Source organism: Aptenodytes patagonicus, chromosome 5 (assembly GCF_965638725.1).
Source record: "Aptenodytes patagonicus chromosome 5, bAptPat1.pri.cur, whole genome shotgun sequence".
NCBI classification, from domain to species: domain Eukaryota; kingdom Metazoa; phylum Chordata; class Aves; order Sphenisciformes; family Spheniscidae; genus Aptenodytes; species Aptenodytes patagonicus.
Genome location: NC_134953.1, coordinates 14,619,514 through 14,642,659, shown reverse-complemented (window position 1 = coordinate 14,642,659; position 23,146 = coordinate 14,619,514). Strand labels below are relative to the sequence as shown.

The window sequence follows — 23,146 nt, the reverse complement described above, 5'->3', positions numbered from 1 at the left end:
GGTATTAAATTTCACAATAGCTTATATTTTTTTCCTCTTAATTTTTAGAACTGCATTGTTTGTAAACGGTTTTAGCTTGCCTCCGTGTCAGTATATACTCACAAAATACCTACGGTCTTCAAAAATAATTTACGTGCTCCCCCTTCAGTTGTGCTCTGGAACAACTACGTTTTACACAGAAGAAATACTACAGGTTCTGCATGTAACACGCTGAACTTAGTAGATCTCCTGAGAAATTATTTTTATATATATGCATAAGTAAAAATAAAGATTAAGGAAATACGAGCAAAAAAAAGTTAAAAGACCCTCTGTATTGTTTAGAGGCCTATAAATATTTTGTCTTAACATAAATACATGCAGTTGATGCCACTAAAATGAAACTAGGTAAAATTTACACGATAAGTAAAAAGAACTCTTTGCTCTAAGCTACCCCGTGTTCAGCTTTACGGCAGGTTTTACTCAGCTGTGGACCAGATGTAAAAAACCAAGTGGTGCACAGTACCGCTGCAAAATATGTTTTTAAGTAGAGATGAGAGGGGAAGCCAGCAAGATGGAGCAAAATGAGTCATACGTAGACAAAGTTCCACCGAGTTTTTATATGGTCACATGAGAACTATCCTAGCTTACTACTTTTCAAGCCAAGATGGACCTTGCTTCTTTTCTAAAATGATTAGATTTTGGGTAGCTGAGGAAGAGGATTTCTGGGGAAGAAAAGGTAAACTAAAGCCAACACGTTCAGGAAGGAATGAGGATAAAGACACGCAAGACACAGCCCTGAGAGGACCCAGAAGACTTGGCTGAAGCATCACGGTGGGTCGTTCCACCCTCGCCCATCCCGGTCCCGGACAAGCCCCCCCAGCTGGCGCACGGCCAGAGCCGCAGGCCAGGCTTGCTGCCCCAGGCAGCCGGCAGCCACTGCCCTTTCTGCCCGAACAGCGAGCGAACTAGAGCCTCGTGCAGGGCGGGCAGAGCCACCCGCCAGGAAGCAACACGAGGGGGCGCTCACCCGCCACCACCCCTCCTACAACCGCGCTTTAACAACGAAGTAGAAATCCCCTCGAAGGGAAAATTACTTATGGCCTCGCAGAGGGGAAACAAACACCGCCCCAGCCCGCTCAGAAGGGCCCGGCCGCCCCGGGCCGGGAGGAGGGAGCCCCCCCCCTCAAAGCGGCCGGTCGCGAGCACGTGCGCTGGGGCAGAAAAGCGAGGTGGGGAAGAGAAAGGCCCCGTGGCATTGGCCAGACAGGTCACGCGGCCGCCCACGCCAGCCAATGGGGAGCCTCCTCTCAGGCATTCCGCGGGGAACTCGGCAGCGCCCCGCCGGCCGTTAATGGCCGCCCATCGCCGGGCAGCTCGTGCCCTTCCCGCCCCGCCCACGCCTGCTCGCCCAGCCCCCTCTAGCCAGCGTCTTCGCGGAAGCGTTCTTTAACCCCGCCCCCCGCCTTTGCTGACCCATCGGAGACGCCGTAGCTCTCGCTTCGACTGGGAGGCGGCCCGGGCGGAAGTGACGATGCCGGAGCCGCGGGATTCAAACTCCCGGAAGCGGGGCTGGGCCGTGGCCGGCCAGAGCCGCCGCCGCCGCCGCCGGGTAGGGTCCCCCCCCCCCCCCCCCCCCCCCCCGTCCCCCCCCCCCCCTTCCCCACCCGTAACCCAGGGTGCTCACGGGCCCCTTAGCTCCCCGCGGCCCGGTCCGAGAGCCGCCAGCAGGAGCCGGGAAGGCCTGCGCTGTCCGCGCTTGACTAAACCTGTGTCAGAAGTCACGTCCTGCCTGGTGGAAGGGATTGCTCTTCCGTAACGCTGCGTTTATTTTTTTATAGGTGCTTAAAGATGACTTCCAAGACCGCCAAAGATATAATTATTGGCAAGTGGGGCTTAAAGTCGGGTAGCTCCAGACCGGAGAATGAGCTCGAGAAGTATAAGCAGGAGAACGCAGCCCTGAGAAAATCGCTGGAGGAACTCGTGAAAGGGCAAAGCAAAATGGCTGATCCGGAAAGGAAGGGGCTCCTGGAGGTGGGGTGGATGTTTGTACTCGAGCTAACGTGTGTGATGTCCGAACTGTGTGTGTTTAACATGAGTCTGAGTATGTCCGACTTTGTAAGCAAGATGCCGGTCTTTCCTCTTAAAACTTAGTTTACTTTGATGTCACTGCTGGTTAAGTTTGACGTTTTTGTTCTCAAATATTTTTCGATGATGGCTGAGCTAATCAAATTGCAATCATCTGACAAGGCTGTTAAATACTAAGACTTGAGGCCAGAGGTGCCAATTAGTCCATTAAGACCTGTCCTTACATGTCCAACTGTTTGGATCAGTTGGTCCCAGAGAATTATTTTGAGCATTTCCTGCAAAGAACATTGTGTTTGCAAACAGTTGCCTCAGAACATGCCAAAAAGTGCTGAGTATTTGCTTGAACTATATTCTCAAGCTCCCACTCAGCTATAGGCAAATAAAACTGTAATCAGTTTACCCCATTATTCTTCCTTTACAACTAAAGAGCAGAAACTAAGACACTGCAATTTCCATGCCTTGTAGTCCATTCAAGGTAAACCTGTGGTTGCAGAGGAAGAAGTTCAAGACTTAGTATGTGACCAAGTCACATACTGTTAGGCTTCCCAGAAGGACTGGGAAACTTTAAATGGACTCTTTCAAAGGATACAGCTAATGGAGACTAGGTACGCTAATGTTTCTAGGCTACTTCTTTTGACAATAAGGCTTTTCATGTGTCTGTGCTACATCGTCAGTTGAGAAGTACTAACCCTATGGCTAGACAGCCCATGTACTGTTGTTGCTAAATTCCTTAGCATATTTGCTGTGTCTGGTGGAGTTTGCAGCTTGCTCAGTGTTGATTACTTAATATTGGGTTCCCAGTTTACAGGTGGAAAATCACAGGCATGTTTAGATATACTAGGTATTATTTGGTGTTAATATTTTAATTCTAGTGAGCACTGTGTGGTCTTCAACCACTCCCTAAATGAGGCTCTCTAAAATTCAATTTCTTTCAGTTTCTCTGGCATCTTCTAATGACTTGATATAAACATGTAGGATTTCACCATCAACCTTTCTCATGGAAAATGAAATGCTGTCATAACAGAAGTTTATGTAGAGCCCCAAGGTATCTCAAATGCAGTACTAATGCTATGTAACAATTACCTGTGCTGGAGGCCTACTGAAAAGAGAGTGCCTGCTGAAAATATCTACTAAAGCACGTTTTGAAACTAAAAGGCCAGATAACTTGGAAAACAGGATCCTTCTCCTGAATGCCTTATTGTAACTCTTCTGTAACTTCACTTTTTGTCATTTAGTTTGCAAGAAGGCTCTGCTGCTTCTCAAAAGCTACTAAATGTGCTAACCAACACTAAAAAAATGTATCGCCAACCTCTTAACGGGAAGTGTTCGAGAGTTCTTGTACTGCTTGTGTTTGTAGGTTCATCTATTGTAGTGATCTGTATTCATATACAAAACTGAGTACCTACCAAGTCTGTGAAATTTGGTTCTTTGCATTCTTTCCTTGTTTCATCTACTTCAGACTTTTTTTACTATCGCTTGATATATTTCAGATGATCACAGTAGTATTGCAATGGTCACTGTAGTATTGTCTGTTTTGAGTAAAAAGTAATATTCTCAGCTAACTAAAGGCTAAGAGAGAACCTTTCAAAGTGAGTATCTTATCAAACTCTTGTAAACTTGCTAATGCATTTGTTGCATAGACTGACACTTATTCATTTCTGTCACTGTTTTATTCTGTTTCATTTAGAAAATACTTTCCCTTGAAAAAGAAAAAGAAAAACACAACCATCTTCTTGGAGAGAAGGACAAAGAAATCCAAAATCTGAAAGACAAGCTTAGATCCAAAAACAAGAATAGTGAAGTCTCCTTGTTACAAAGTCAACTAGAGGAAAAAACAAAGGAAGCAGAAAGGAGAGAACACTTACTTCGTTCTCTATCGGAAGAAATGAACCAGTTAAAATGTAATTTATCCACTGTTACTGCAAAATGTTCTGAGCTTGAAAACAGAGCTGGTACTTCTCAGGCATCCCAGGTAAGCACTGAACAAACATCGTAATTGCAAATTCCAAGTCTAACCTGTTTACAGAACAGTCAGGAAGCACAGCTTCAGGCAACGCAGCTGGGGAGGGAATTCTCTAATGGTGTACTGCAAGGTCCCTTTTTCAAGCTCACATGCAGGTGGTATGACTAGTGATACTACATGTAATGATCCATTGTTGCTTAAGCAGATATTATGCCCTTCTCGGGTTTGTATGCTCAGTGATTAAACAGACTGAGAAGGCAGCAGTAAGAGACGTGTGGCATTAATAAAGACAAACTAAGCTCCTCACCTGATTCAGCTTCAGTCATGAGCTAATCGGTGACTAAGGCTAATCTGCCTCAAGATTGGAGGCAGCCTGGGCTGCAGTGATCATGCACTGGTGGAGTTTGTAGTCCTGAGGGATATGGGTCAGGCGAAGAGTAAAGTCAGGATGCTGAATTTTAGGAAAGCAAAACTCCAGCTGTTCAAGGAGTTAGTCAATAGGACCCCTGGGAAACTGACCTCAGGGACAAGGGAGCAGAACAGAGCTGGCAGATCCTTAAGGATGCTTTTCACAGAGTGCAAGAGCTCTCAATCCCCAGTTGTAAGAAATTGGGAAAGGAAGGCAAGAGACCGGCATGGCTGAGTCGAGACCTGCTGGTCAAACTAAAGGGCAAGACGGAAATGCACAGGCAGTGGAAGCAGGGACAGGTATTCTGGGAAGAGTATAGGGATGTTGACTGGTTGTGTAGGGATGGGGTCAGGAAGGCCAGGGTGTGGCTGGAGCTGAACTTGGCAAGGGATGCAAAGAATAAGGGCTTCTACAGGTATGTCAGCCAGAAAAGGAAGGTCAAAGGCAGTGTACCCTGCAATGAACAAGACTGGCAAACTGGTAACAATGGACAAGGAGAAGGCTGAGGTACTCAACAACTTTTTTGCCTTAGTCTTTACTGGCAACCTCTCTTCCCACACCTCTCAAGTGGATGGACCACAAGATGGGGACTGGGGGAACAAAGTTCCCTCCTACTGTAAAAGAAGATCAGGTTTGTGACTACCTGAGGAACCTGAACATACATAAGTCTATGGGACCTGACAAGATGCATCCCAGAGTCCTGAGGGAATTGGCTGATGTAGTTGCCAAGCTACTCTCCATGATATTTGAAAAGTCATGGCAGTCAGGTGAAGTTCCTGGTGACTGGAAAGAGGGAAACATTGGACCCATTTTTAAAAAGGGTAGAAACAAGGACCTTGGGAACTACCAACCTGTCAGCCTCACCTCTGTGCCTGGGAAGATCATGGAACAGATCCTCCTGGAAGCTATGCTAAGGCACATGGAGGACAGGGAGGTGATTCAAGACAGCCAGCATGGCTTCACCAAAGGCAAGTCCTGCCTGACTATGGATCACTCGCATCCCTCGTGGCCTTCTATGATGGAGTGACTACATCAGTGGACACGGGAAGGGCTACAGATGTCGTCTATCTGGACCTCTGTAAGGCCTTTGACACGGTTCCCCACAACATCCTTCTCTCTAAACTGGAGAGGTATGGATTTGATGGGTGGACTGTCCGGTGGGTGAGGAATTGGTTAGATGGTTGCATCCAGAGGGTAGTGGTCAATGGCTCAATGTCCAGATGGAGACTGGTGATGAGTGCTGTCCCTCTGGGGTCCATACTGGGACTGGTACTGTTTAATATCTTCATCAATGACATAGACAGTGGGATTGAGTGCACCCTCAGCAAGTTTGCAGATGACACCAAGCTGAGTGGTGCGGTTGACTTGCCTGAGGGATGGGATGCCATCCAGAGGGACCTGGACAAGCTTGAGAAGTGGGCCAAGGCCAAGTGCAAGGTCGGGGCAACCCCCAGTATCAATACAGGCTGGGGGATGAAGGGATTGAGAGCAGCCCCGCTGAGAAGGACTTGGGGGTACTGGTGGATGAAAAGCTGGACATGAGCCAGCAATGTGCGCTGGCAGCCCAGAAGGCCAACCGTCTCCTGGGCTGCATCAAAAGAAGCGTGGCCAGCAGGTCAAGGGAGGTGATTCTGCCCCTCTACTCTGCTCTGGTGAGACCCCACCTGGAGTACTGCATCCAGCTTTGGAGCCCTCAGCATAAGACAGACATGGACCTGTTGGAGCGGGTCCAGAGGAGGGTCACAAAAACGGTCAGAGGGATGGAACACCTCTCCTATGAAGAAAGGCTGAGAGAGTTGGACATGTTCAGCCTGGAGTGGAGAAGGCTCTGGGGAGATCTTCTTGCAGCCTATCAGTACTTAAAGGGGGCTTATAAAAAAGATGGGGGCAAACTTTTTAGCAGGGCCTGTTGCAACAGGACAAGGGGGAATGGCTTTAAACTAAAGGGGGACAGATTTAGACTAGATATAAGGAAGAAATTATTTACGCTGAGGGTGGTGAAACCCTGGCACAGGTTGCCCAGAGAGGTGGTAGATGCCCCATCCCTGGAAACATTCAGGATCAGGCTGGACGGGGCTCTGAGCCACCTGATCTAGTTGAAGATGTTCCTGCTCATTTGCAGGGGGGTTGAACTAGATGACCTTTAGAGGTCCCTTCCAACCCAAACTATTCTATGAGAATCTCTCTCTTCCCTGCTCTTACGAATCCTCATTTGCTCTTCAGTTGTTAAAACTAGTTGCCTGTACTTTACATGGCATCACACATGCTAAATACTTCAATGTGACAGAAGATAAGACAGGAATAATGAGTTGCTTCTCTCATTTAAAATGGTTAATAGGTATGGTGCCAGGTACTTGCCATCTTTTACAAATGCATTTAATTTTCTACAGTTGTTTTTCCACCCCTGCCTGTTCTCATGTTCCATGGAAAATGCAGTAGTACCTCAATAACCGGCCCAGGGAAGTTGGTGCCCAAGAGGTGCCTCTAAGTCTTTTCCAGCTTTCGACCTGCAGATGGTGCTGGTTCCCCATGCTCTACAGGGAAGTTGAGTAATTTCTAGAAATCCAGCTTTAGCCAAATACATAGCAAAATATCTTAATCTACTAATTTTCAATGATAATACATATATGTATCACTTCTAATAATGCAGTATCTTGGGAAATACCACTTTAAATGCAATGTGTTTATTTTAAATTTCAAGAGACTTTGAACTTTGTTAGAGAATTTAAAATGTATGTTAAGTCAACAGATTTCCATGATATTTTTGCCAATGAACTACCAAAATATCTTTTAGTTTAAAATCAGAATTTTCTTTTAAATTTCTTACTGATTTATCCATAGAGGACAACAAAATTTGACTGTTTTGACTGGATGTCTTGGAAAACTTGAAAAGTCTAGCAATGCTGCTTGAAACTGCTAGGTGGCATATGAGCAGCAGGTGTTCTCTGAAATGGAAACAACAGTTGTATGACACAATTTTGAGAAAGTTTTCACTGAGACAGAGTTCTAATGTTTATAGAAATAGGAGTCTGAGCAATTGTAGTGTCTCTAAATCCTATTTTTATTAGGAAGTGGTAAAGTTTAATAATTGCGTTCAAAGATCCTCTGTATTTTTTCAGCTATAAAGCTTGTTCTAAATCATGTTCCAAAAAACATGGGAGAACTTTGGAAAAATGTAGCTTGGATTTGGGTAGTAATCTACGTTTTTATTTCCTTAAATTTCCCTCTGACTTATATCTACACAATTTCAAAAAGCTTTCTATCATGCAGTGAATAAACATGTCAGATTATGAAAGAAGTCTAACTGTTTAACTCCTGTTTAGTTTTAGATGGGTCTAAAGAACTCTCCAACTCGTACTGTAAGCAATCTACTGTGGATCAGGTCTCAGAAAACCAGTCATTATGTCCTTACGGTCCCAGACAGGCTTGCGTGGTTTCCCGGATGTTTATAATCCTCCTGTTATCCCAATGAAGTTGTCAAGGTCTTTAGCTTTCCCCAACAACTCCTATAGGTCTGGCTTATTGTCAAACGTACAAGGATACAAAAACAGAACAAACACCTTTTTTATGTATTTAAATAATACCCAAAATAGCTTCATTTTTCAGCAGCTCTCCTGCACCCTTCAGGTCTTCTGAGATAGCAGTTCAAAGAGGACACATGATATTCTTCTTGGGAAATGTTTTAATGTAACTATGAGTTGCAGAGTTATAGAATAAATTCAGTGTAAATCTTTGTCCTATATCTTCCAGGAGATTTTATTTCAAATTTATGAAATGGTTTTCTACATAACTTAGATCCCTTTTTTTAAAAAAAAAAGACTATAAAGATCTTTAAACACAAAAGGCATGTGTATGCATCTGTTTTCCATTTTTAAAATATGCTGTTTATGTGAAATTAATAGTTATACAGGACTAGCTTTACTGTTTCAGCCATCTATTTTAAAGAACACTAACAGGTTGTTCTTCGTCTGCAGGAAGCTGTAACAAACAGCACTGGATCACTGACTAATCTTTATGAAGTTGAAAAACAACTGAAAGATGTAAGTTTCATGTACAATGTTGCAAGATACAACTGTATCAAGATGCATAAGAATGTAAATTGCCACTATACGTGTTTTTGAGTAGTATGGGACCTCAGCGGTATGTTTCCCTCTAAAATATAATATCTAGAATTATTTTGTGACAAGACAATTTAAATAAAAAGACTTGCAAAAAAAAAAAGACTATTTCCATCATCTTTGAAAAACCTTGCTTGGAACATCAGAACAAAGTGGTTGCTGACAAAACAGGAGCCCCAAGTAACCTGGTCTGACCTCTGAGCTGACACTGCCTGGGATAGCATGAGGTTGGATTATAGAATCATTTAGGCTGGAAAAGACCTTTAAGATCATCAAGTCCAACCATTAACCTAGCACTGCCAAGTCCACCACTAAACTATGTCCCTAAGCACCACATTTACACGTCTTTTAAATACCTCCAGGGATGGGGACTCCACCACTTCCCTGGGCAGCCTGTTCCAATGCCTGACAACCCTTTTGGTGAAGAAACTTTTCCTAATGTCCAATCTAAACCTCCTCTGGCGCAACTTGAGGCCGTTTCCTCTTGTCCTATCGCTTGTTACTTAGAAACCTCCTGAGGTCCCTTCCAACCTGAATAATTCTATGATCCAATCAGAAAAAAAAATCCGTGTCCTTGTTCTTACAAACTTTAAGTTGCAATGATACAGTTCTAGTTTATTCTGTTCTTAAGACCTGTTATTTTATATTTTAATTTCTATTTCAGATTGAACGGTTAATTCTTCATAATCTGGGCATGGCTCATGAAAGCCTTTGCTTTTAAGTCATTTTCCCATTCCAAGAAATAAGCCAATCAGTGTTTAATATTGCTGCAATTTTAACTTATGCTCAACAACCTGACTTATCTTTCCAAATGAAGATGGGTTTTATTTATTGTACAGAGATGATTACTACAATCTGCAGCAGAATTAACTAGCTTATTTTTAAATTGTATAATATATAACTTTTAACATTTTTTAAGATGACCAATACTTTTAAAATCTGATAAATTACCAGAGGCTTTTTTGTTGCTGTTCTGTTCCTTTTCATGAAGGCTCTTGAGAAAAACCAACAGTGGCTACTGTATGACCAGCAACGTGAAGCATATGTCAGGGGACTGCTTGGAAGGATCTTTGAACTTGAACAGAAGTCAGAAATAGTTAGCCAACAAGAATCTAAAGAATTCAATTCAGAAGGTATCAACTTTATTTTTTTTTCCCCCACAAGTGACCCAACCATAATTATCTATAGAATAAGTTTTCTGAAAACAAATCATAGCACAACTAAACAAAATCAAAACTTTCTTCTTAACGCTTTGGTTTCTTAATGGTCAAACTTGGTTAGGTAAAATTTCTTTGCTTCCTGTTATCTAGCTACATTACTTGGTCGACAGTATTTCATGTTCTTATCTCTTCAAAGATAGTTTTTAACAGCCTTGACACTCTGTTAGCAACCTCTGTTTGCGGAAAGTGTTGAGGCAAATATATGTATGTGTCCCATCCTTCAAAGTACACTTTCAACCTTCATAATGGAAGCATTAAGGATTTATTAGCTAGGTGTGGATCAGTTTTTTGTTTTTTTTTTTTTCAAAATAAATATTATAAAAATGACTCAAGACTGCCACATTCTTTACTCACCTGAACAGTTCTTGCAGGGCATGAAAACCTGTGGTAGGTTTTGGCATCTATCCAAAACAGTGTTTCGCAATATAGATCTGGCCACCTCTAGCTCACTTACATGCTACGTAGTTCCTCAATAATGAGCACCCTCTCAGCACCACGCATTCAGATTGACTTGAGTTGTGCTTGACCAGCATGTGGAATAAAATTAAAATCACGTTTGACACAAGAACCAGAAGGAGTTGGCTTGCTTTTCTTATTATCAAATTATTAATTTCATATATGCTGCAACTGACCTGCAAGGTAAATTCACTAAATAGAACTAACATCATCTGGAGTAACAGTATGCCCGCAGATACTTAGCACTTAGTAATTCATGTGCAGCGGCTTGGTTTCTGTATTATTGCTTGAATCGTTATGGTAAAATATCATAATCTTGTTTTGGTGCTGTTTAGAAATCTATGAACAGTATTTTAGAAGGAGGCAGACTGAAGTAGCTCACCAGGAAATGTAACTCAGAGTTACTGCAGTCAAAGCTTTGTTGTTGGAGCAGCCAGGAAACTAGGAGTAAGGGTGTAAGAAAGTTCCCCTCTTCAAGCAGCTAGAGAGTAGCAGAGATGCAAGTTTCTAAGAACCTAGCTATACAAGTTGAAAGTAGATATGACAACTTTTTCCAAGGAAAAACTTGGTATCTCTCTGAAGATCTCACCACCCTGTAAAGGAGTATTGCTAATGAGAAGGTAAGGCTTAGCTCATAGTCGAGGGGAGGGAGAACAGTCAAGCAAGAAACTTTCCCTAGTAAATTACACTTTGAAGATTGAGGGGAAGTCTTCAACAGAAAAATATCAAAGTCAAGAAATTTACAGTGCCAAAAATCAGCAAGGCCTGTGAAATTTTGCATTCCTTGTTCTGCTTTTAGGTATATTTTGTATTACTACTGAATTTCTACAGACTGCCTCCTTTTTTTTTTTCCCCCTAGTTACTAAACTTTTCTTGGGTTGACAAGCAGAAATTTTTCAAACTCTTGTTTAAGTAACAGTCACTAGCCAAGAAGCAGGCATTTTTTAATCAAAAAAACTGTCTTAGTCCCTTTTATTTGCAATTTAGAAGTAAATGATGGCATACAATTTGAAGAAGATAGTCTGGCTTTGGTCAGCAATGGTGAAGTAGAGCCCAACAGATCCCCAGGGTATCTCTGGGGAGGGAGTAATGCCAGAACCTTGGCTAAGGAGCCTAAATCTGGAAGTGAGAATCTAGTGTCTTTGGGCCTTGACTCCCATGCATCAGTATAATGCGTGAGGCCATATAAGAACTACGTGTGGGTCATGGAGCTTGTGCAGTCAGAGCAAAGGATATAGTATTGCTATAAGGATTAGTGAAGGAAGTGGCTCTAGCACACAATACTAATGCAAGCCAAGTTGCAGTTTTCCAGTAACTATATTGGGAAGGAGACTTTACTGCATTAGAAGTATCGAAAGCTGTTTTAACTAAAGTTTGGTGCCAGTCTGAGCTGTGTAATAGCCTAGAATGTCAATTTCTATCAATATGCCTTAAAATGCTGTCAAGGATTTGGTGTTCTGATTTTTAAGGGATTCCCCCCCTTACTATCTCAATTATTTCTGCCTCATTAAGGTCATCTACAAGAGGAAAAGCAAAAATATTATGACCAGCTGTTACTAACTGCTAAGAGTGATCTTGAGACTGAAAGACGCACTATAACCCAGCTGAGATCTGAACTTAATGAATTCAAAAAGAAGTATGAAGAAACACAACGAGAAATAACGAGTTTAAATGCCTCACTGCAGTCACAACAGGTTGCTGAAATGAAGACTCTAGAAAATGAAAATAAAATTAAAGGAGAGAAAGTGCAGAGACTAAAACAAGAAAATGAAACTATTAAAGGACAGCTCAGAGAAGAAAAGAAAAAGTCTGAAGATCTTTTATGTCAGGTAAGTGGATGCATTTGGAGGTTTAAGATCATTAGCAAAGAATCAAGAGAGCTGAAAAGTCATATTTAATGAGCATGGACCATCACTCACTCACTCTGGTAACTGGTCTTTACATATATCTAGACTCATGTCCTTGTGGTTAAAACTGAATTCTTTCTTCAATATATTGGTTTGAATCAAAATCCAAACTTTTGTGAAATTTCCTTGTTTAAACAAAACTTATTTGTTCACTTATTTCCCTGGTCTTGTGGGACACAAGAGGAAGAAGTGAGAGAATACTTAATTGATTCTAATCTAGTTAATCCTCAAGGTTAATAGTAAATCAGAACAGGAAAGGTAAAAATTCAAGTCCATACAGGCTATTTTATCATGTGGTCCTAACTATGGAATATCACTGATATTTGATGTCACCTGGCTTGCTACAAATACGTATGTGGGCTTGTAGTTTCATACTTACTGGACAAGCAGCTGTGTGCCTGGATAGCGCCCCCAGCCAACCATTGTGGCCATGCAGCTGGGGTTGGTTTGTTTTTCCATTCAGATGAGTTCCTGCATTTGGTCATCTATACGATGCCATGGATAAGAACTATGCAGGCACACCTGAGTACTAGAAAGCAATGGCCAGATAAGCAAGGGGAGGGATGGACCTTAAGTTGTCACCGTCTTGAAGGCGGCTATGGCAGAAACCACTGAGAAGAGTTCTGTAATTCCCTATAAAGCCTAAGAAGTGCCTGTCAAGCAGGCTGTTCAATATGTGTGGTTTACGCTGTTGCCAGATCTGTTCTGTTGCTTTTGCATCAGATTCTAATTGTTCGCAGGGCTTGCCCGTCTCCCAAAGAGTACTGTGATGACTTCAGTGAAATAATTCTGTTCATATCTGAAGTTCTTAATTGTTCCTTCCTTCCTTTTTTGAGCCCAATGACTTTAAACCACTCTGGCTGATCAGAGGCAGGGGAAGACATGTATGTGCTATAAGTTTGTATATAAAAATATTCAGTGCTTACCTCCTTTTGTTTGGAATACTCATGAGGACTTTGCCACATCCCCTACGTGGAGAGTTACAGTTGTGTCTTGGAATATTCCTATCAGCATGGTGATGCTAACAAAAAAAAAAAAAATCTGTTTCTTCTTCTGGACATGAAATCATGACCACATATCTGCTGAAGAGAAACTCGAAAGTCGTCCTTGAAGGAGTGTCCTCAGGGCATCCAAATAAGATAGACTTGCTACTTGGAGAAGTTTATGGTCAATAACAAAGCAATGTAGAACTGAAATTTGAAATATGAGAATAAAACTTACTAGGCACCAAAGTAGGCTAAAACCAGAACAACGGTTTAGCTCTCTAAACACAGGCTGGTTCTCACTGGTTAATAATGACGAAAAGGTGTTGGCCTTGTTTTTTTTGCACCTGAACAACAGCATTCACTGTAAAAGTTGATACATGCTGATAACGGAGGACGTTTTTACTTTTTTTATGTTTACTTAATCCATTATAGTATAGTACTTTCTGAGTCTTAAACTTGTTCTATTTAAAAAAAAGTTGCATTGCTTGGTTTTTTTAACATCATGGCATGTTAGTACAGACATAGGTTTTGTGTGTATATTTTTGTCTGCATCCTAGCAATCACCTAGAAAAGTTCAGGTTTGTTTTTTTTTTACCTATAACATCATTCTGCATTCCCCCTGCTCAATGCAATGATAATGTTTCCCGAGAGTTTTCCCCAGAGAAGTAGAGATATTTGAATTGGGTTTGGCTGTTGCATAACAAGCATACATTTTTTCTGTTGGCATTGGAATATAAAAGTTCACTTCCATCTCTTTTTAGATTCATTATTTGTTAAGTTTATTAACTGTTGTATATGGAAGTTCTTTATTACAAGTGTTTTTCTGCCTTGTAGGTGCAACTTCTTCGTAAATCATTGCTCAAACAGCAGGAGGAACACACTAGGATAGCTTTGTTGGAACAACAGGTACCGAATTATAAGCTAAGATGCTGATACTTAGTCTGTATTATGCATGAAGGCTTTCTAGACTTAACTTTTCAAATTTAAGAATGAGTAATACGTTAAATAAAGTAATATTAGACATGAATATTCAACTGTGAACAATCTCTTGATGCTTCTAAAAATTTTGACGCATCTGTCAAGAGGAAAATTTGTAACCTTTTACAGATAAGAGGGTGTGATCAAACCTGATGCTATTTTCTCCACAATCACTTGTTCAACTGTACAGCCTCAGATTAGGTATGGGAAACATCCTAAAACCAATCAGCTCATTGAAGTTTTGTAATATATTCTTGATAGTTATACAAATAATTGCATTGCCATGTTTTCCATCTGCTTTATTTTTCCCAAGTACATTCTTACAGATCTAATTGTTATTGGAAAAAAAGTTATGTTTATTTGCTAAGCTTGGGTGTACAGTGTTACTCATAGTTTCTGTCCAAATGGTCTTGCTACAAGAAAGATCCTGGAGTAGAAACTGGCATTTTTAATGAGAGTTTGCACTAATGCTTTTCTATAAAATGTTCAGTTTAAGATTGCAAGACAGTTTGAAATACCCTCCAACCAAAATAACTTCAAACTCCACCTCTACTAAGGGAGAAGGTTTTCATAATTGGGCATGTATGAATTTCACTGTAGTGAAAGCAACAAGTGATTTTTTTTTTTATTTTAAATCCCATTTTAGGATATGATAGCAGAGTAAAACTTACTTTAAATATATAAAGGGGAAACATTTCTCTCTCTCTCCCCCACGGCCCCACCCTCAATTCTTAATAATTCTGACTTCGATTCTTTAATTTTCACTTTGGGGGATTGCCAGATCCAGATATGCACAACAGACTTTGAGAATGAAAAGCTTGATCGCCAGAAGTTGCAGTATCAGTTAAACAAAGTCCTTAAGGAACTGCGCAAGGCCAGGGAGCAAATAACCCGCCTGGAACCTCTGGTATGTACTGAATAACTTGCAGGTGAATTTAGTCATGGATTTTGCATAAATGTACATCTTTTCACTTCAGGATCTTATTTCAAGCATAGTGAGTCTTCTGTTAATGTCATCAGATAGTCACTGTAGGCCCTTACATCCTTTAGGTATGTGGCCCCAAGGTGCAGAACCCTATGTCAACTAGCTAGGCATCATTTTTCTCTACAGTATGCACGGAGAACTAGTACTGCAGAAGGAGATCCAGAATAGTCAGGTGCCTGAGCAGGGAACATAACTGTATTTTGTATCACAATGTGTATCTAGTTTTGTCTGTTGCACAATGACAAAGCTGCAGTATGCTTCTACTCAGACTTGCTGCTAGTGAACAAGTCACAATCCTTAAAATAGAAGTTGAATTCCTCCCCCACTTCCATCTGATACAGGATGGGGTGGGTCATTAAAACCTGGGTTTTTCATTTCCAAAAAGACAAGCTCCCTACTACAATGAAAAAGGACATCTGTTTTATTGTGAGGGCCATGGTCTGTTTGCTGCTTATTATATAAACCCAAAGAAAGCCATCTAGATTTGAGCCCTAGACTTAGAATCATTAAGGTTGGAAAAGACCTCTAAGATCATCAAGTCCAACCATCGACCCAACACCACCATGCCCACTAAACCATGTCCCTAAGCGCCTCATCTACACGTCTTTTAAATACTTCCAGGGATGGGGACTCAACCACTTCCCTGGGCAGCCTCTTCCAATGTTTAACCACTCTTTGAGTAAAGAAATTTTTCCTCACGTCCAATCTAAACCTCCCCTGGCACAACTTGAGGCTGTTTCCTCTCGTCCTATCGCTTCTTACTTGGGAGAAGAGACTGACACCCACCTCGCTACAGCCTCCTTTCAGGTAGTTGTAGAGAGCGATGAGGTCTCCCCTCAGCCTCCTTTTCTCCAGGCTAAACAACCCCAGTTCCCTCAGCCGCTCCTCATAAGACTTGTTCTCCAGACCCCTCACCAGCCTCGTTGCCCTTCTCTGGACATGCTCCAGCACCTCAGTGTCCTTCTTGTAGTGAGGGGCCCAAAACTGAACACAGTATTCAAGGTGCGGCCTCACCAGGGCCGAGTACAGGGGCATGATCACTTCCCTACTCCTGCTGGCCACATGATTTCTGATACAGGCCAGGATGCCATTGGCCTTCTTGGCCGCCTGGGCACACTGCCGGCTCATGTTCAGCCGGCTGTCAACCAACACCCCCAGGTCCTTTTCTGCTGGGCAGCTTTCCAGCCACTCTTCCCCAAGCCTGTAGCGCTGCATGGGGTTGTTGTGGCCAAAGTGCAGGACCCGGCACTTGGCCTTGTTGAACCTCATACAGTTGGCCTGGGCCCATCGATCCAGCCTGTCCAGGTCCCTCTGCAGAGCCTTCCTGCCCAACTTGGTGTCGTCTGCAAACTTACTGAGGGTGCACTTGATCCTCTGCACTAAGGGTACTGAGGGGGACTTAATGGAGAAATTTGTAGGGAAGGATTTAGTATTAAGCAAGCCGTTGATCTGTTTTGCTCTGTCATATCCAGGATTGCCCTGGTCTTGAGCAGAAATGCATTTTGACTGTTGGTGCTTCTGGATAGGATTGTCAAAACTGCATTTCTGGACTTACTTAAATGAGGTTCAAAATGAAAATCAGATACCCGAGTCCTTTGTTAGATCAGGTCTGGGGCCGCTGTGCTTTATACAGAGAAGATAAATGCAAAGCTCCTAACAAGTTGCAGATGAGAAGAATTCTCTGTGACTCTGCCAGACTGCTCTCCCTCTTTGTTGTATGCAACTTGGAAGTATTTTCTCAAATGAGGAAGGGAATAAAATTAATTCTGATATACTTAAGTTCTTCATGTGTTGCCCCTGGGGGAGAGCCTTGCTTGCTAGGATTGCAGTTGCTGCTCCTGCCAGTGGAAAACCTTCTGTCTGCTGGGAGTAGAGCAGAAGTTTGGGCAGAGCAGGGAAGTTACAGCTTTGAGTTTCTCTGTGCTAAGAAGCTGGAGGAGCAGCTGTCAAATAGACAACCGGGTGCCTTTTATGGTTAGCGACAGCCTTCATGCACAGAAACACGTGGGATCACGAGGAGAAGAGAAGATTACGGCAGAGTTTTTGGGAAGGTAACTAGGCAGCATCCTACGTAGAGGGAAGTGAGGCATCATTTTATTAAGGAAAGATAGTGTGTGAGTGGCTAGGAGGATGGCTGGGGAAGGATTCCCAGTCAGATGTTGTGGGAAACCTGTCTCAAATAGTCTGCAGAAAAGCAATCTAATTTAAATGTGGCGGTAGAATTGTACGACAGGCCCTCTGTTATTAACACAAGTAGCATAACTGCATTTAGCCATCTTTAAAATTGTACCATTAGTGCTGTAACACACACAAGGCTTCTGCGCCCTCAAACCTTAGTATTTTTTTTCCACAGTATTTGATCAGTGCATTCATGCCCCAATCTTACACTAAAGCTTCTCCTTTTCCAGAAACTCCAGGAATCTGGACGTGCGGAGCCACAAGAAGATTTGCAAGCTGCATTTGAAGAGAAGCTGACCACGTACGACAGAAGTCCTTCCCTGAAACATTCCAGCCTTCTTGATGAAAGCTTTCTCGAGTGTCCCAGATGTAAAGTGCAGTATCCAACAAGCCAGCATAGAGAATTACTAGCACATATTGACTTTTGTACAGCTTGAGCTCTAAATGGACTTACTGTGTTTGCTTTATACACACTGCCAATATGCTCTTCTACAAAGGCAAAAGATCTTTTTAAAACTTTTTTCTTAAGCTTGTATAAAGGACTACTAGTTTTATAATTTAGTTCCACAAAAACATAGTAATTTATTTGGCCTCAAGTATTTTACCTGACATTTTGCAAAAAACCAGCTACTGCATTTTTGGTTGCAAATGGAAATATTCTTAGAATTAGGAATATCTTAAAATAGTAAACTACTGACTTATTTTTTTGCACTATTACAAATGAGAACAGTAAAAGCACGCCTATTGTGTCAGACTTTATTTTAATGTTTGGCATATCCAGTTGTCGGTTGGTGAATCCTGATGATTGTGCTTGTATCTTAACTGACAGTAATAGCTGCAAAAGATTTTTGGCCCTAGTAGGTGCACTACATATATTTATGTATACATGGTGTGTGTGTGTATATATAGTGTGTATAGTGTGTATATATACACATGTATTATATATGTATCACATACATGTGTAATGTATCACCATCTTGATATATTAAAACTCAGGAGGGTCATGTTAAGACGTCTTTGCTGCTTAAGATGCATGTTGAAAACATCTATCATAAGTAGCTCGTTTTCCTGAACCACAGTCAGGGGTGACTTAGAGCTCATACAGAAATGCTGACCAAGGTTTAATCTCTTCTCAAAACAATGTTATTGAGAAAACAAACTTCCTAGCAAATACAAACTTCTTTGGTACTGAAAAAAGTTTACATTTCAGACAATGTCAGAGGCCATTTTTGAAGTTTGGATATAGAATTATGCTGAAGTAAACTGGTTTGCACTTCTGTATTTTAGAGGTTAAAGTTGGGCAATGTCAGTTATCCAATCTGTTACATTTGACAAATGTCCCAGTTTAAAAGTGCGGTTTTTAATAAATTGCTCTAGTGGATTTGAAGTGTCGCTGTATTTTGGTATTAATACAGAAAACAAGTTAGCAATAATTTCTTGCAACAAATTATAGATTTGCAATCACAGCATTATTTTCCACTAGCACCTACTGTAAACCTGGATCTGTTGCTAGCATTTTGCTCCTTGCACCTGTAGTTAAGTCCAACAAGCAGTTCCTTCCACAAAAATTATTAAAGTGAGGAAATTTTACAAAGATACACTAGTTAAGATAAATTTGCTGCTTTTACAAGTTTATGGTTTGCTGAGGACAGTGGTCTATCTTTCTCTGGTATACTGATTCTGATTGCTAGCTAGTATCAGCTTTTTCCATGGCGCTTTGCTGCAAAACTGCATGCACTTACTCCATAATGTTCACCCTAATCTCTGGTGGTTAAACATTATTCTTAAATATGAGTGTGTTTTCCAAGTTGTTTTCAATAACTATTATAATACTAAGTGATGTTATTGATCAAATCCAGTGTTTGTGAGACAGAAAATGTTAAAAGCTATTATCTTTATACCTGAAATGTCTTTGCCAAATCTATTGTATTAGCCACTATCTATTCACTTTTCAATTTCACTGACCATGTCTTAGGCTAATCTTTGTGTTTGACAATTTGCTCAATTGTAGCAACAGGTTTTCTGACCAAAGATATGATGAACTAATGAGTAAAACAGAAATTATGCTTCAGAATCTCAAGGTTTTGCTATGAGGGAAATTGTCTTAATTTCATGTCTGTCTTTCTAAACATTTTTTAAATTCAGGATAACAACTATGCTTTTCATTACAGCCTAATTTTAATCTCTAATTAAACTATTTCTGGAAGTTTAAGTTAGTTGTCTTTTAACACCACATTAATCAGCTAGTATTCTATTCCCACTTGCATACTCAGCACAGTTTCTGCAAAAGGAAATTCTGATCTTTTATGTATTATAGATGAAATAAATTTGCCTGCTACAGGGCACCAGTCTTCTCTTCAGCAGTTCTGAGCCTTTCTTAAATTAGCATAAAATGCTTTCTCATTAGAAGCTGGTACTGTAGAGGGAGACTCATAAAGTTGATAATGTGATAACCTTTAAAAAGTTTTGTTCATTCCAGTACCTCTTCTGAACTTTAACAATGTATTTAGTCCTGCTTCCTAAATATTAGACCTAAGCACAAAAAAACCCTTACTAATAAATTTATACACATCAGTGTGGTATATGTTGAAAAATACCAAAATGACATTCTAGTGCATCAAAAGACCTATTTTGAAGGCAGAACCACAAATATTATTCTCATCACTTACATGTGACTAATACCAACCATAAAACTCCAACTCCATAAAGCATGCAGATGGTATCACTGCTTTTTTTCACTCATCAGAAGCTAAGAAAGAGTCTAAGACTGAAAATTATTTTTTTTATCCTAGAAGTAAATGAACAAGAAAAAGGCCTGCTGCTCCTCTCGCGATAAATGTAGGGAAGAGAGGTTTGTGCCTAATGAGCTCATCTTAATGCTAAGATTTAACTGTAAGTTTTGTTCTTTGTAAGGCAGGAAGTAATTAAAAAAAAAAAGCTGTTCTTTCAAGCACTTTTTATTTACAATTTCAGTGGTCTTTTTCTGAGTTATGTCCATTTCATGTAATTCAATTTCTACCTAGCAGAAGTTCTGTGAAGTCTGCATCATTTGAAGATGTTGGTCTAGGGAAGCTTCTGGATTAATACAAGGGTTCACCAATACTAGCATATTTATAAATCCTGGCTTTCACATACAGTGTTCTATGTAAACAGCAAGTGCATTAAGTGGTTTTGATGTGTCCTGGTTTCGGCAGGGATAGAGTTAATTTCCTTCCTAGGAGCTGGTACAGTGCTGTGTTTTGGATTTAGGGTGAGAATAATGTCCATAACACACTGATGTTTTAGTTGTTGCTGAGCAGTGCTTACGCTGGTCAAGGACTTTTCAGCTCCCCATGCTCTACCGACTGAGAAGGCTGGAGGTGCACAAGAAGCTGGGAGGGGGCACAGCCAGGACAGCTGACCCCAACTGGCCAAAGGGATATTTCATACCATGGGACGTCATACTCAGTATATAAAGCTGGAGGAAGAAGAAGGAAGGAGGGGACGTTCAGAGTTATGGTGTTTGTCTTCCCAAGTAACCGTTACGTGTGATGGAGCCCTGCTTTCCTGGAGATGGCTGAACACCTGCCTGCCGATGGGAAGGAGTGAATGAATTCCTTGTTTTGCTTTGCTTGCGTGCGCGGCTTTTGCTTTACCTGTTAAACGGTCTTTATCTCAACCCACGAGTTTTTCTCACTTTTACCCTTCCGATTCTCTCCCCCATCCCACTGGGGGGGAGTGAGCGAGTGGCTGCGTGGTGCTTAGTTGCCGACTGAGATTAAACCACGACATGATGCAATGTGGTGTGACAGCTAAACTGTGCATAACAACTGACTTTTTTTACACAAGGAGAGCTTCTTATGAAATAGTAACAATTGAAAGATGGCTCTGTTATTTTTCTTACATCAAATGGATCAACTTCTAACCATTTACTTGCTTGTGCAGCTTTCTCTCTTACTCGTGTTTTTGATAACTACCTTTCACACAGTTATTTGCCATGTGCCAGTAACTGTACTACAGACGTTTAGGCAAACTGAACAATAAACTGCTTATGTTTAACTATGCAGATAAAAAGTGGCAGGGAGGCGTAGTGCCGGTTATGCTGTAAAAGAATCACGCTGAACAGCACAAATATTTAGAGACAACGGGATGTCACTGTTCACCTGGCAAAGAACACTAACGTAAATGGTACAGCGTCTTCAGGAAAACTAGGGGGAATATTGCTCTCGTTTTACCTCCGTAACAAAGCAGAGATAGGTGGGAGTTTACAAGCGATGAAAATGTAGCAGTAGAGGAGCTCTAGGCATTTCCATTTTAATCTGGCAATCAACCTATTAGTTTCCATATCTTGTAATTGGATTGAACTGTTAAGATTACAGTAACAGTTGTGGCTATAGTTTTACCTTAAAAATGATAAGCAATTATCTCTATCGTACATGAATGATACAGTATACGTAGTAATACAAGCTACATACATACAGTGGGATTATGCAACTCAGAATACTACTTGCAGCATTTCTAAATCTTTTCCTTTCTCTAATTTGGAAAACTTGACACAATTAGGTAGCCAAGTGGTACTCCCTGCAGTAAGGGATGGTCCTGCTGAAAGTCTCCGGGTGTTAAAAAAATGGCCATATTGTCAGTACGGGGGTCTGTCCGGGTTATTTTCAAGGCAGCCATCTGGAGCAAGGCAGTTGCTTATCTCCCACGGAAGGGCAGTGCAGGACCTCTCTGAAGCCACCTGCACAGCGAGTGATTGTGTTGGAGAATTCTGCAGTGTAGGTGGGATTTTAAAAGGTGGGGAAGGAAATAAAAGTGTGGTGCCTAACAAGGAAGAAGAGAAGCCAAAGAATTTTAGACCAACCTAACTTCAATTCCTGGAAAAATCCCACTGGCATAGAACCGGCAGTGGGAATCATGTCACATGTCCCCAGTTTTCTTAACTGAGCAAGTGCTGTGCATAGGGAAAAAGCAAAAGATGTGCTAACGTGGACCTTTTGTTTCAAATGCCAGTTTCATAACAATGTAGGGAAATACAATTATTTCCTCTAGTCTATACAATGGGTGGCACAACTGGCTGAAAAGCGGCATTACATAAGTAAGTATCAATAATTTATAGCCCTAAGAACGTAAGTGCAGCGAAAAATGGATCTTTGTTCTGACCCACATGGCCAGAACATACAGTGTTTCTGACAAGCAGCCTAAAGTGGATGCCTAGGGTATAGCCTAAGGATAGGGGGTGCATATGTGGGACCTTCTAATAATCTCAAGCTTTAAGAGCCAGATGTGGTTCCCATGTGTTAGTACCTCTCAATGGATTTCTCTCCTAGCCTCCCCTTAAGCCTATTTTAAAACACGAAATGATTAACTAAGAATAAAGTATTAGACAATTCCATGGTAGTCTGATTCCAAAACTATTTATATTTTCATAGGTGATGCAGATGCTACTAGAGTACACATAAAATCTGAGACACTCCAAGGTAGGAACTGAGAGCTCTTTAGAAGACAGCAGGAATTTTCAATTTATCAACACCAACGATTTGAAATAAATAGGATTAAGTATTACATGTAGGAACAATCAACTACCAAACCCCAAAATAAATAGTATGACAGTGTATCAGGTCCTCCAGTAAGTTTCTTGGCATTACAGTAAACAGAAACTTGATCATGACTCAATATCCCACCTGCATGATTTTGCAACAGTTTTACAACATGATGAATAAACAGACTCTTACATGTTTTACACATAAGCTTTCATTTCTAGTCAATACAGACGAGACTTTTAGCTGGAATACTGTATCCAGTTTTGAGTATTGTACCTCAAGAACAATTTAGACTAATGTGAATGTAGTAGAAGTCTCTCAGATTTCTGGTCAAATTCATGAAAGAATCAGGGTTATGCA

General features: G+C 41.1%; 1 protein-coding gene across 1 annotated transcript; it reads left to right on the top strand.

Annotated features, from left to right (window-relative positions):
- The first annotated feature begins 1,532 nt into the window (after window positions 1-1,532).
- CEP55 (centrosomal protein 55) lies at window positions 1,533-17,759 on the top strand. Its single transcript, XM_076338090.1, has 9 exons — window positions 1,533-1,588; window positions 1,818-2,010; window positions 3,752-4,036; window positions 8,411-8,476; window positions 9,546-9,687; window positions 11,743-12,059; window positions 13,958-14,029; window positions 14,883-15,008; window positions 17,495-17,759. The coding sequence occupies exons 2-9, from the start codon at window positions 1,828-1,830 to the stop codon at window positions 17,699-17,701; spliced, it is 1,398 nt and encodes a 465-aa protein (XP_076194205.1). The 5' UTR covers window positions 1,533-1,588; window positions 1,818-1,827; the 3' UTR covers window positions 17,702-17,759.
- Window positions 17,760-23,146: the final 5,387 nt, after the last annotated feature.

Excerpts from the sequence above, each read along its gene's own strand:
- CEP55 (XM_076338090.1), top strand. The coding sequence starts at position 1,828 with ATGACTTCCAAGACCGCCAAAGATATAATTATTGGCAAGTGGGGCTTA. Across the intron at positions 2,011-3,751 it reads AAAGGAAGGGGCTCCTGGAG|AAAATACTTTCCCTTGAAAA; the intron begins GTGGGGTGGATG and ends TGTTTCATTTAG. Across the intron at positions 4,037-8,410 it reads GTACTTCTCAGGCATCCCAG|GAAGCTGTAACAAACAGCAC; the intron begins GTAAGCACTGAA and ends CTTCGTCTGCAG.